Source organism: Coturnix japonica, chromosome 24, assembly GCF_001577835.2.
Source record: "Coturnix japonica isolate 7356 chromosome 24, Coturnix japonica 2.1, whole genome shotgun sequence".
NCBI lineage: Eukaryota > Metazoa > Chordata > Aves > Galliformes > Phasianidae > Coturnix > Coturnix japonica.
In genome coordinates, this window is record NC_029539.1 from 5,085,913 (window position 1) to 5,100,639 (window position 14,727).

The window sequence follows — 14,727 nt, forward strand, 5'->3', positions numbered from 1 at the left end:
CCACACATTTATGATACACTAGAATTTCCCCTTCTGCCTTTTGCTCTCCTATCTTTCTGAAGAATTGAAGCAGTAAACAAGGCAGTAAACACCTGACAAGCAAAGGTCTCAACACTCACTTCCTCCTCAAAACCAAGAGAGGAGGAGAATCTTCTTAACACTCCCTTTTGAACCTCTTTTCTCCCCTTTGGCAATAATAGCCTTTGGTAGGAAGGTAAAGGGTTTCTCCCGTTCTAATCTTGCCTCATATCTCTGCAGGGAAACCCAGATAGTAGCCCTGGAGTTGTTCTCTTACGGAAAATCTTCACATTGACGGTGGCTTCAGAGTCTCCCTCCTCCACGCTGCTGACAACACATTTATAGATGCCAGCATCATCAATGTTGGCGTTGTAGATGGTGAGAGTGGAGGAGAAGTCATCGTTTCGCACCACTGAGATGCGCTGTTGGTTGGGCGTCAGCTTCTCACCATTAGGGGAAAACCAGGAGATGTCTTTGAATTTGGCTTCCCCTGCCACTACAGAGAATAAGAGAAAAAAAAAACAAACTGAAGTGAGTTCCCACTAACAAACACACAGGGAATCAAATACAACCAGTAGGGAAATGAATACAACCAGTAGCACTTTGTGGAATACTGACCCAAGGGAAGAAGAGCTTCTGGTAACTGAGAAGCAAACCAAGTGAATTTCCTCACAGCACTGTGAATGGTCAGCTGCTATCGTGCAAAAGTTACATTAGGTTGTTTTTTGAAATCTAATTTCATTTCAGAATGGCCTTCTATGCATCCTGGGATCTTATTTCCCAGCCCCTCCACTGTGTCAGCCTGAGAGCAAAAACCCAAACCACATTTTCCTGCTCTAGTTCTGCCATATTTTTGACAGGTGTGTATTTGCTGCTTTGTGTATCAAAATTGTGACACTGCAGCTCTGTTGTTCATCAGGTTAAACCTACTGCTGCATTCAATGTAAGCATTGTCACTAATTGGTTGCAGGCTGCCTCTCTCTTGCTGCTCATCTCTCTGCATTCCCCCACATGGCTTCATTATTTGGGACAGGTTCCTATTACTGCAGGGACTGTAACTGACCTCAAACTTTTCTGAAGGTATGCATCATCACAAGAGCACTTATTCAGAGCACGCTTTTGCTTTCAAAGCACTGGCATTAACTAATTACTTTGCAGTTAAGCACCCCTGGATCAGACAACCTCACTGTTGTTCCTGTTGCTATGCTCTGGAGGAACTGATGGCCCTTTGCTCACAGAGCTCACTAATCACCTGTTTGTTATAAGTCATGCCCCAGGATGCTGCCACATTGGGGTGCCAACACACCAGTTCCTCCTATCAGAAACCAGGCCAGCTGCTTTGAACAGGACAAGCACTAAAATGAAAAACACCATCAAATTGAAAAGATGCCTTTAGAGCACAGGGAATGTGTCAGCACTGCACCACACGGTGCAGCAGAACAGCCTGGGGCAGAAAGGGAGCTGCACAAACACTAACTTCTGTGACAGAAAGGAAGGTTTTCAGCAGCATTAAAATCCTTAGTTGCTGAGGTGACGACTCTCAGGTGACCTGCTATTCCCATTACTGCTCTTGGCAATGGACTAGAGATAGAATTTGGAAAAAAAAAAATTAACAACAAAAATCAAGCTTAATTCTAAGGTCAAAAGACCCAGGAGCTGTGGAACAACACAAAGCACCATTGTTGTGGCTACCGCTTGAGCACAGAGGCAACACTTCATTTGCTGTTTTGTTTCTCTTCCCATTTTAAGAGCTGTTTGCTGGAGGTGCTTTCTGCTGCCAGCTGTCAAGGGAGAGCAGACTTACTCCTCCCAGCAAACACCACAGGTTGCCTTCACTACTTAGTCTTATCAAATGTAAGAGCATATGAGAAAGAAAGCAAGAAACCTTACAGCCTAATTTAGCAGCAGAGCTTTTATCTCAGACCTAACGTGCAGACACCCAATGCCATAAGCTGTCACTCACCTTGACATAAGAAGAACTTGGATTCTCCAACGCTGATCTCCCCCTGACTTGGAACAATATCCACTTGTAGAGAGGCTGCAAAAGAAAGGAGCACACAGAAGAGGGTTAGACAACAGCAGCTGTCTTCAGCAAAGAAGCTTGGCCAGGCTTCCACTGCATCCAAAAGAAGAGCGCTGACTCTTTATCACCATGTACCTGAGCGGACCCCTGGGAAACCTGCAAAGATTCAGAGTCACTTCCAGCCCAATGTAAAGCCACACCAAATGATACAGAAGGCGCTGATTTCTCTCCAGATCCCCACCCACAGCACAACATTAGGAGAGGATGGCACAGCCTTTAAGCACACCCCTGAACACTGACTGGAACTGGCCAGCAGACCTGTTCTGGCAGCACTGTACAGCCATTCTCTTGGTTTTGGAGTTGACAAGCCCAACCATCAGTCATGGCTGGGAGTTACTGGCAATACTCTCAGTCCTCTGCAGCATTTTCCAGGCAGAAACCCAAGTCCAAACAGCCAACAAACCCCAGACGGGTATCTACAGCAGCCACAGCACACCTACATTAAGAAATAAATCTCTAAAACACTGACAACAATCACTGACCACTGATGCTTTCTGCCTTTACAGGAGTGGCTGAGACTCACTTCCATGTTAATCCAGGCACATCTCTGCTTACCTTGCCCTCCTGAAAAGCAGTAGCAATATTTTGGTCTCTTCTACTGTCTTCCCACAGGAGATCATCAACTCTTTGGCTTGTACGCTAGGGCTGTGCTTTTGTTTGTTTGCAGAAGAAATAACTCTCCCACATGGAAAGGTGGCCTCAAGTATAGCCATGGGAGCTTCAGGTTGGATGGCAGGAAAGAGTGCCTGGGCGCTGGAATGGGCAGCCCATGGAGGTAATGGCATCACTGTCCCTAGAGCTGTCCAAGAAGCATTTAGATCTGGTACTAAGGGACACAGTTTAGTGGGTAAGTAGTGGTGGCAGGCAGACAGCTGGACTGGGTGATATCAGAGGTGTTTTCCAACCTTGGTCAGTCTGTGATTAACCCTTCTGGGCACAGTATTACTTGTTTGCTTGTAACCTGGGCTCAACAAAAGATGCTGCACTTCTGCGCTCCCTGCAATTGACTACAGCCACGTCCCTAAAGAACCACTTAAAAATAATCCAAGTTAGATAATAATTCCAGAACGAAATGAAAATAATTCTTAGGCCTTTGAGATCTCCCTTAAGACATCTTTATTTAACTCATATCTTTTGTCTGAAGGGTATTCTCTCTCCCTGCTGTTCTCCATGAAGCACATGTTGCCCTTTCAGCTCTTGCATTCAGCCTGTTTTATTGCTGGCTAATCTAATTCCTCTCAACTATACTACTTCAGTATAATTCACTCCCAGACAGAACTGCAAATACAAAGAACCAAATATAATAAAAGGCTAAAGGTTTATTAGGTTCACTGCAACAAGGACTAACAGACCTTCTTTTGTAGGTGTACTTCTTGTTGTTCATTTCTTGTTCCCTAAATACTTTCAGCCTACAAAATGATTTGGGTGGAGCAGCTTTAGCAGGGGTTGGTGCTGTGCATCCACCAGGCCACAGAGGCATTCATTCCCTTAGCTGCCAAACACACCTGGCTTCCAAAGAACACACACATTGCTTCAGAAATGAGCAGCTACGTGGAGGCAACGCTCCTTATAGTACTCAGGAAACATGCATGAACTGTGGGGCTGACAGCAAGGCCAGAGCTATACACAGAGCAAAGGACTCCTATACACAAAGCTGGAAATCAGGCATCACCTGAGCAGAACCTTTCTCTGTATTATTCATATTCAGCTCATCCACAGCCTTTACGTTGCACCAGGGAGAATTCAACTCTAATTGTTCTACTGATAAAGGCAACGTGCTGACCTCATAACCTGGATAAATGAGTTCATCCTAACAACAAACTATGCCTTAAATTACACCAGCAACTGTTCCCTACCTGCTACTTGGTTGCTTAGTATATGATCAGGCTGACAAACTCAGCGCCGACATGGATTGTAATCACTAATTATTATTTTTGCTCTGCAGCTCAGAGGAACAGAGACTATTTTTCCCCACTCTTCATTGAACAGACACTGTAAGCCCATTTGTATTCTGCTTCGAACTTCAAGCAATAAGGGCCTTTTTAGCATCGCATAATAACTGCATTAAAAGGGCTCTTCATAATCACACAATAACACTTTTTATAGGTCTGCCCTCCCCCATATCTCTTATCTGGTTACAAAGTTCCCCAGCTCCCAAATAACACTGAATAACTCCCCTTTGATTTGAAAAACCGTTAATGTAACTTCACATTCATCGGCGGTTAAATACAATTAGTTTTGCATTTAAACAGCGAAATGAGCCCAAATTAAGCCACGATTTCAGGACAAGGCAGGAAGGTCTCCCTGCTGGGCTGTGACTAAGGCTAACACAGCAGGCTGCACCTGCTAAGTGACAAGCCATGAGCAGCAGAGGTGTGTGTGCTCATTGCTGGGAATTGGTTCTGCATCCCTCTGGCTTCACAGGCTCCACATTACAGGCAGGAAGGCTGATGCCCACACTGCTGCCTGTCTGAGTCAGAGCACACAGTGACATGAACCTTTCTTCACACAGACCCAAGCCATAAATCCAAGAGCCAGACGAGCTGCTTTTGTGGCAGCAAGCACAGAATGAAGCGTTGCCTTTGCCATATCCCTGCCAAGAATCTTGTTTCTGTCCGTCCAGATGAAGAATTACTGGGATCAGCTGAATCTAAACGGCTTTCAGCACCTTCAAACTTGATGGAACAATTCCCCAAAAGCTCAGGATTCTCATCTGCCTTTTTGCAGAGGCTCCAGTAATAGCCTGAGAGATGTGTGTGCCCACTGCTTTTCCTCTGGATTACTTTCATTGCAGTGTGCCCAGAAAGCTAAAAGAAAACACACCAATGCTTAAATGAGTTTCAATGGGCTGAACCCAGAGCAGTGCAGGCAGCAGGGCAGGGAGGTGCTCCTGCCCCTCTGCTGTGCTGTGCCAGCTCACCTGGAGCACTGCGTCCACAGGTGGAGTCCTCAGGGCAGGAGAGACATGGAGCTGTTGGAGCGAGTCCAGAGGAGGGACACAGAAATGGGGCCAGGGATGGAAGCCCTCCCTGCGAGGACAGGCTGAGAGCTGGGGCTGTGCAGCATGGAGGTGGTGGTGCCCCATCCCTGCACACAGCCAAGGTCAGGCTGGACGGGGCTCTGAGCACTGCTGTAGCTGTGGGTGCCCCTGTGCACTGCACGGAGTGGCATCGGGCAGCCTTTCAGGGTCCCTTCCACCTCAAACCATCCTATGATTCTATGAACCCGAGGTTCACTTCTTACAGACTGTACCTTTCCCTTGGCACATTTCTGAACCTCAAGCAAAATTCCAGAAATAAACAGAACTGATTAGGAAACAGCAGGCACTGCAAGCAAAGCACATGGTGTAAAGGACAGGATGTGTAAAGGCATGAAATCCAGCAGATTACAGAGAATCGTCACAGCTGACTCAAGATGCAACGCACAACAAAGGCCGAGCAGCACAAAGCGCTGCCTCCTGCCATTGTGCCGTAAGGGCAGGCGAGCAGGAGATGGAGCTCAGCTGCTCTGCACATCCCATCCCATCTCCCATCCCCATGACAACCACACACTGCCACCAACCAGAGCAGAGCACTGCGATACCTTTGGGGAATACGAAGATTCGCAGAGGGAGCGAATGTGTAACCAAGAAGATTTCCTCTGAGCAGAACTTGTGTCAAGATTACTTCATACAGCTTCTCAGAGATATCAATGCTCTTACATGGCTTTATGCCTCTTCTGATGGCATTCTTGATAAAACATGTTTTACTGCTCTGGATCATAAAACTAACAGCCCTATTTGCCACGGCAAACATTATCAGTTACCTGAGGCAGAGTAAGCCACGATGTTTTATGGATCCATCAAACCAGGGTATGGATAGCTTTAATTAAAAACTAAGCTACCACCCTCTGCTAAATAGACATGGATGTGGAGGACGTTACAGTGCAGGTATACTGAGAAAGAGGGGAAAACTGGGTTTGAGAAGCTCAGCATTGGAGTGTGATGTTGCAGCAGCTGTTCCATCCCAGCTGTGTGCACTCACTGCCACAGGGCAGCGCTGCTCCCTGCCCGTAAATCAGGCAGCACTACAGCACTAACATCCATTTGCTGACAGCAGCATAGAAGAGGAGCTGTACATACAGCATTTCTAACCCTCCGGTCACGTATTTATTACCTTTAAATCTTCACTTTAAGAGGAAGAAAATTTCATCGTTGAAGGTGAAGAAAGTCACCATTTATCAAGTTTCTGTTTACCAAGAGCTAAAATCAGACCTTCAGTGAGTGAGCAGTGTCCCTACCCAGGGCAGGACTTCAGACTGCATGCTCTGCAGTGGGGTGTGTGTGATGGGAGAAAGGGAAATGGCTTCAGACTGCAAGAGGGGAGATTGAGACTGGAGATAAGGAAGACGGTTTGGCACTGAGGGCTGTGAGGCACTGGCACAGGTTGCCCATAGAGGCGGTGGTGCCCCGTCCCTGCACACAGCCAAGGTCAGGCTGGACGGGGCTCTGAGCACTGCTGGAGCTGTGGGTGTCCCTGTGCACTGCACGGAGTGGCACCGGGCGGCCTTGCAGGTCCCTTCCAATTCAAACCATCCTATGATGCTTTAGCAGTCAGCCTTCCACATAATCCAGTAGCTGCTCCACACAATATCGGGCTCGTTTTCCTCACTGGTGTGAATCACAGCAATCAGCTCTTGCTTTTCGTTCCTATTCATCTCAACACAGAGGTGACCTCATTTCACCCAAACTCTTGGCCAATTAACTGGGGCATTATGTGGTGCTCTGGCACTCCATATTCAGACACAGCATGATCTCACAGGCTCAGCTCCCTCTACAGCCAGAAACTGTGCTCGGGAGTCACGTGGGATCGTTGATTTTGAATGACATGCCATAGAAAATCCTATACTTGTGCTTGCCCAAGCAGGTGTCCAGCTGGAGCCCTGGGAGCTGTGTGACACAGCCCAATCCTCCTATCCCATACCCTGCCCGCTATCCCATCCCACGCAGGCAGAAGGTTGATGGCACACACTGGCACTTGCAATGGTCTGCACCTCCTCCTGGAGCAGGAATGGGTGAAGCAGAGAAACGTGAAGCATTCTGCATGTGTAATTTATTCTGCACACAAAATAGCCCATAAAAATGAACACTCTGCTACAGCGGTTTCATGGCGAGGACACAAACAGGTGGAGGCTGTAAACCATGGTCACCCAGCCTAAGCCACAGCTAATCACCAAGATTACAACGAGGCAGCCTAGTAGTAAATCCACAAAGGCAAGACAAAAGCAGGACACACCTAATCTGCGCTAAAATCACTGCAACCATACCAAAGATACCCATCAAAATTTAAACACAAATCCATAATCCCAGGGAAGTAATGTCCACGTCCATCAGCTCTCACTTGCACTTTTTCCAGCTATCACTGGGCTACGCTCACACATTTACTTCCACTTCGCTCTGCCCCCTCTGTTGCTCCTCCCTGCAGGACCCACAGCCCAGCACCCCGTGCTGTCAGCTCGCAATGCTGCACGTCCTGCAGAGCTCTGTGCAGCACACACTGCTCTGCTCTCCTCCCCTCTGAAGGGCTGTTATTTCCTGCACTGCTCCATGCCCTTTGCTGGATGCAGCGGCCGTTTCCATAGCAATGCCAGTCGCCCTCCCTCCTTCTTCATTGATTTTGACCACGGAATGGCTGTGCCCTGCTTAAACTTTATCTCCTCTGTGGAATAAATCAGCACAAGGTGCGTGTCTGCAAGCACCTCGATTGCTGCATCAACATGAGGGGCCTGCAGGGCTCTTAATAAAGCTGGCTTATAGACTTATTTAGTAACCAGACTGACTACATCTGAATAAAGGCAGCAAGAACCCAGCCTCAAGCTGCTCTAAGGCAGTGTTTGCTCCAGGCTCCTCCATGTTCCAGGAGCCCTCAGCACAACAAACCCACTGGTAACCACAGGTGCTCATCCACAACACAGCTGAGCTGGGCGCAGTGTGACAGCACCAGCTCCTCCTGGAACACAGGGATGGTGTCTCCAGGGTAATGTATAACCAACGTGAGTCTCTACCCAACCCCATCTGCTACTGGCCGGGGCATACCCTGAAGGTTTATCTCGACTAAAGCTCCCTTGTGCACATTAACTCCCTCATTAACTCCATCAGGCAGAACTTTCACTGAGAGGTCTGTGACTTCCAAAACTCAAGGTATAACTGCTGAATGCAGATGTATCTTTTCTTTTTCCTGTTTAAAACAACAACAAAAACAGCCTGACTATGACCTTAAACAAGGGCAAGACCTTCCAAGCCAATCCATTAGTGAATGGCTCCAGAACAGCACATCATTTATCTGTATGGAAGCTTCCCACTCCAGCCATCCTTCCTGCCTCCCTCTGTCATCAAAAACACAAAAGCCAGCAGCCCTGAGCTGCACAGTACCATACTATTAAGACTGTAAAACTTCAGCTCTGACGTTAATAAAACCCCATTTATTGCCAATGCATTAAAATAGGGCTTTATAGGAGGTGTTGCGTAGGGGCAGACAGCAATGATACATCAAAGCCGGTGACATTTAACTATAAGAGTTTTCAACAGAACCTATTTTCTGTCCGCTTAGCCAGCTCAGGGAAGGAAATGTCAGCTAAAGGAACGCCAAGAATTCATTTCTATTTAGATGATATTGAATATTACACACTGCAGTGAAGGGACTGATATGGAACAGCAGAAGAGAAAATACAGAAGGAGTTGGATGGGCGTCCTCTGGGAGTACACGAAGAATGAAAGTGTCCTCAAACAGAGAAGGTAAAGGAAAACATACAGGGAAAAAAAAGAGTATAACAATCAGAGCCCTGCTGAAAGAATAAGCTTCAGTGTCACTGCGCTGCTGAGATTAAAAATAGTAAAAGATAATGTACCACTAAAAAGAGGCTTTTATAATAACTGTCACCGCTATTAATTGCTCTTTGCTCTAAAGGCCCCCAGGGAGCGGTGAGATGCGCCAGTGCCCGACGCTCCCAGATACAATATCCTGCCTTTTATCTCCATCGTCAAAAGCCCATGTTTATTGTTGCAGCCAAAGTCCCAGTGCTTCATTTCCTAACCTTACCAGCACTGCAGCTATGCAAATAATCACAGATTCACAAAGGTCAGTCCCAACCCATCCAATTTTTGCATCCATTTCAGCCTGAGAAGCAGCAGAGCAGCACGGTGCCAAAGGAGCCACCCAGAGCCTGCAGGGCTGGGCGGTATCGGCCATCTCTCACAAAGCAGCGGGCATGAGGTGTTACATAAAGACCAAATGGATGCAATAAAGTTGTCGGAGGGGATCGATAATTTCCATTACCGATCTCTTCTGGAAGCCACAGCGGCTCCCGGAGCGCCACCTTCCTGCAGCGCCGCCCTCCGCCGCCAGGGGGCGCTCGTGCCCCGCCTGTGCGGCAGCGCTCACCGGCACAGCGCTCGGCTTATCATCACATAGAATCACACTCATTAGGTCCCTAAGTACAACCTCTACCCTGAATGCAACCGCGTGCATTCCTAGCAGGAACAAAGCAGGGAAGAAGAAACACCGCAGCAATTCCCATCCTTCCTTTGGAGCTCACTTCTGCTTGGGAAAGGCATTAAGGAGGGAGGGGATGCTGCAGCACAGCTGCCTCCCAGCGCCACCCAACTGCTCCTGCCTGCCACTGCCGCGTGTTTTTGCCTACATGTTTTATTAGGAACAGATGGGGCCCCTGGCTATTATATTATCAAGCCTCCATGCACAGCTGCGCAGCTCTGAAATTGCCGAAATAGCGATCTCCTGAATACATTTCTCCTGCTACCAACAACTGCTGGCCTCACTATTAAGGAGGCCGCAGTGGTTCTGCAAAGCTCTCTTCCAGTGTCAAGAGCCATCGATGGGTTTATTTTGAGTCACAGTGCATCTCTGTATTCCACAATGAAATTCTATGAACTGATGCCAGAAACCCTCTTCCCCACCCCCAAAAGCAACCAGCACAGTCGGCAAGAAGCAGGAAGCCAATGGGCCCAATGGCAGACAATCAGCATTTTGCACTCAATGGCTGTCTGACAGAAGAGAGAGATATGCCCACTAACCCTGAGTCCCTTCTGTTCTGCTTGGATCAAACCAGGAAGGAGCCAATACCCAAAAGTGGGGCTCCCAGAGCAGGGAAGAAGCTGCAGTGACTCTCACCAACAGCAGCGGGCTCCTGAAGCCTTCCAGCAATGAGCAGATCTCTGCCTAGAGCTGGACACAAAGATCTGCAAGGACCTATAGGCAAAGAAGAGAGACAGGTGATGAGTGGTGTCCTCCAGGGGTCCATCTTGGGACCAGAGCTCTTCAACATCTCTGTCAGTGACAAATGATGGGATGGAGTGCACCCTCAGCAGTTTGCTGATGCCACCGAGCTGAGTGGTGCAGTGGACACAAGAGCAGGAAGGGACACCATCCAGAGGGACCTGGACAGGCTCTGAAAGTGGGCACATGAGAACCTGATGAGGTTGAGCAAGGCCAGGTGCAAGGTGCTGCACTTGGGTCGGGGCAGTCCCAGCCATGAGCACAGACTGGAGAAGAACTGGTGGAGAGCAGCCCTGCGGAGAAGGACTTGGGGGTCCTGATGGGCAGAAGCGGGATATGAGGCAGCAGTGTGCGCTTGCAGCCCGGAAGGCCGACAGTGCCCTGGGCTGCATCAGAAAGCAGATAAAGCTCGGTCACTGTTTGCTCACTACCACGAGGATTCTGCAAAACAGTGGAATGTCCAACACCTCCCAATCCCAAGCCAGGCAGTCAGCTGAGTTCTGGGTTCTGCATTCAGTGACTTTTGTTGATTAGTCACCTCGCTTTGAAAACTCAACTAGATCAGCAATACCTGCTCTGAAGAAAAATAAACACTTAAAAAAGCCAAGTCCTGGAAAAAAATAAAGTCAGAGTAGGAAACAAAGCGTGTTTCCACTCAGCCACTGTTCCATCAGCACCACAATCCAGCAGGATCCCTATGGGCTGGCTGGTACCTGATGTCCATGCTGGGGCCAGCAGGCTCTGTCTGGCAGCCCCAGCTGCTGTCTGGGTGGCTGTGCCAGCTGGGGGCACATGAGTCCCCACAGTGGGACGTCTGGCACCAGCATGGACCTATCTCCCTCACGGGGGAGCTGATTTTGATCCCGAGAACAACCCATTCTTGCCCATCCTGGTGTGCAGGATGCTTTCCATACACATAAATTATTAACTGAAATCCCCAGAGCTTACCTAGGCTGTCTTCCACCGATACAAATTCAGAGAAAAAACAATGCTTTGCTGTGTGCCTGGCCATTACCCGGCATCAGTCAGCACAGCTCAGAAATAGGTAACAGACACTGCAATAACATTCAGAATGTTACCAGACTGAACTATACACATCCTATGGAGGCTGGGCCACATATATTCCACAGCAGAACTCTACCATCTAGCAATGCTCTGACACCCCAGATTCAACCTGGAGATCTTCTTAAGGATATTGCTAAGTAACATTCCCAATGATGTGATAGCATCCAATTATCTACCCACCTATGAGCGCGCTAGAAGCGTTAATGCAAAGAGCAAGCACAAAAATGCCAAACTGATTTGCTTTTGGGACCCTTTCCTTCCAGCACCAACAAAGGCAGTAAAACAATCCACACTTCATGCATGCATTTATTAAGCTTGGGAGGCAGGTAACTGAATGAGCTGCCCTATGAAGAAAACCGTGAAAGAGAAAGGTCTCATTGGGATGTTAATGAATGCTGCATCATTAACACTAAATTACTGGCTGCAGAGTTAAACACAGAATGCACACAGACTCTGAACCAAGCCAAGCAAGCTAATGGTTGCATCAAACAACAAGGTCAACCATTCTGCTGCCCCAGTTATTGAAGTGGGAATTCTTGTTATAGGAGGGCATTAAAAGGAATTTACTGTCACTGCCATGTTTTACATTCACTCTTGGTTACAGTTATTCAAAGTATTTGGCACATCGAGTTTGCAACAAAAAGGGATGTTTTGTTCCTGGTAAAACAAAGGGCAAGGACAGATAAAAACAAGAGGAAGACAAAGAGGCAGAAAACGACAGAGCAATGCAACCGCACAGCGCTGAAGGAAGCACCACAATGAAGGTCCTTTAATTTATGAATCTACTGATTTGTAAAATCCTGCAGTAAAATAAGCACTGACACTCAGCAAACCCTGAGTGCCATGCATGATGTGCTTCCCAGCAGTGCTCCATGAACCATGGCTATCATTCATGGCAATATAGCAGGTCTGACAACCCTCACATGCCTCCCAAAGCAAGATTCCAGCTCAGTTTGACCACGTTCAGGTCTTGAAACATTTCCAGGAGAAAACCTCAGAGGGACAGTGAAGACACACTGTGAAGACAGCCCTGATTCCTTGCAATGAGAAGAAACACCATCTTTTGTGTGAAAAACAGTCTTGATATTTCCAAAGCAACCACCTGCTGGAAGAAACGTTCTGAAAGGAGGAAGAGAAAGGAGCAATGAAAGGGGAAGAAGTTCCACACTGATATGAGCCTCCTGCCAAATCCCTCCCTCAAGATTCTGCTGCAAGTCGTATCGGACCCAACAGGTGGTTCAGCTGGCAGTCCTACCGAATAAGCCAAATCTTTGCTGTATTCCAAGCTTTTATACATCACCCGCATTGCAGGGTTTCCTCAGCGTCCTTATGAGAAAAACCAAGTCTTAGTGGGTTTTGTGTTCAGTGCAATAAGAAGATAGCAGGGGCCCTTTGATTTAAATGGCATATTCCCTGAAATGGCACCCTTAAAGGAAGTAAAGAAACCTCCAGCAACGAAGTAAAACTCTTGGTACATTCTATTTAAGTCTGCCACTAAATGCCACAAGTGTATGAACAAAATCACAGCTAAGAGAAAAGGACAGCAGGTCATAAGGGACAGGGTGACAAGTGATGAGCTGCACAGCCCTTTGCCTTAGTAGGGAAACACATCATCTGTAGCTCCGTGCTGTTTCTTTTCCGTGGTAATTTAATTTGAATCACAGAACTCAGGTTGGAGGGACCACAGAGCCCACCCAGAGCCACCCCCAGCCATGGGCAGGGCTGCCCCCACCAGCACCGGCTGCCCAGGGCTCCATCCCACCTGGCCTTGAGTGCCTGCAGGGATGGGGCACCCACAGCTCTCTGGGCAGCAGTGCCAGCGCCCCAAATGGCCTAGGCAACAAAGCTGGGGCATAAATGCTGAATTCTGGTAAAAAAATGATTATTTCCTAAGAATTTCAAGCAATGAGCTGCAACATTCAAAGTCTGACCAATTGCTGCTGATGCTATCTGTGCCCCTTACTTAATGCAAAGCAAGAATGCTGAGCATCTTTAAGGGGTAACAGAATATGCAGAATGAAGATATGTACTACTGAGTCCACCCAGTAACCCCATAACCCTCACAGTGAGCTGACACAAGCCCACCCCTCACATCTACCACCGCATGTTAGCATAACTAAAGTACCAGAGGGCAAGAAAAAAAGAAGAAAGAAAAAAGCTGTAAAGGAGAGCACTCAGGTCATGGCAGTAAATCACAGCCCTTAATTTCACGTGAAAGAAGGGAATGTTAGACTAACACAAGACCCTCAAAGAGTCCTTTGTTAGGATGGAGGCTTGTGCATAAATAGGTTTCAGAAGCACAGAGAAAGGAGGTTTAGAAAGGAAAATGACTCTGGATTTTTATTTTATTTGCCTTGTTTTATCACCATTCATAGAGTAAAGGAGCTGAAAAAAGAAATCCAGCAGAGATGGAACTGACAATTAACCTTCCCCTGAGCACACACATAACAGTCTGTGCTATTCCAGAGCTCTGCTGCACCTTGAAAGTCAGGGGAGCACAGGAGCAGCAGAAGAAAAGCACAAAACAGAAGTCGCTCTGTCTTCATTACCATTGCAGATTACATGCTCACCAGTGACAGAGCTGCAAATCAGCCACAGAGATGCAGCTCTTGTGCTACGTTCCATTGTGACTGCTGCCCCTCCCATCCCCTGCACCTCTCACAGTGGGTTTTTTTGCAATACAGACCTTGTCTTGCATGAGAACTGCTGCTCCTGGCATGAATGCAGTCCATGCTTTACCCACCCTTCCACACTGCAAGTTAACACCTGACAGCTTCTTTCTTTCTTTCTTTCTTTCTTTTTCCCTAAAAAGGTGCGTTTGTGTGCGAATGGGAAGGTTTCTAATAAGAAATGAATTACCCCATTCTCCCACACCGTTGCCTATAATTAAAGACCTTCAAAATGGATGCTGCAGTTTTCTAGAGCTGAATCCCTGGCTAATTACAGCCCACGAGATGATCCCACATTGTTCAGTGCTATAAATGGAGTGGTTATCAGCACATGCCCTGACCGCTCATTAAATCACATGGGAATAAAGCAGCTGAACTCATATTGCATGGGCACAGCCTCAGTGCTCCTTCCCAAAGGAAAAGAGCATTCTTGGATGGCAGCCGGATATCACTGTGCTGTAAGCTGGGCTGTTCGCTCACAGCCACATGGGTGCAGAGGACATTCCCAACTACCTCCAGCCTTTAGGAAACACGCTGCTGGGTGCTCCTGCTTGCAGCTGATGCTGCAGTGCTTTTCCAATGCAAACTGGTTGCCTTCAGGAAACCTCCAGCCCTTCACCCA

At 47.7% G+C, this 14,727-nt stretch overlaps 1 protein-coding gene across 13 annotated transcripts in view; it reads right to left on the reverse strand.

The window, feature by feature from the left end:
• Positions 1-14,727, reverse strand: part of NCAM1 (neural cell adhesion molecule 1) — a 74,281-nt gene that overhangs the window by 40,052 nt on the left and 19,502 nt on the right. For all 13 annotated transcript variants that reach the window (XM_015884030.2, XM_015884032.2, XM_015884026.2 and 10 more), the window contains exons 2-3: positions 1,982-2,056; positions 296-514 (exon numbers count right to left, since the gene is read on the reverse strand). In XM_015884030.2, the coding sequence (XP_015739516.1) occupies positions 296-514; positions 1,982-2,056 (294 nt within the window). The remainder of the gene's footprint in view (positions 1-295; positions 515-1,981; positions 2,057-14,727) is intronic.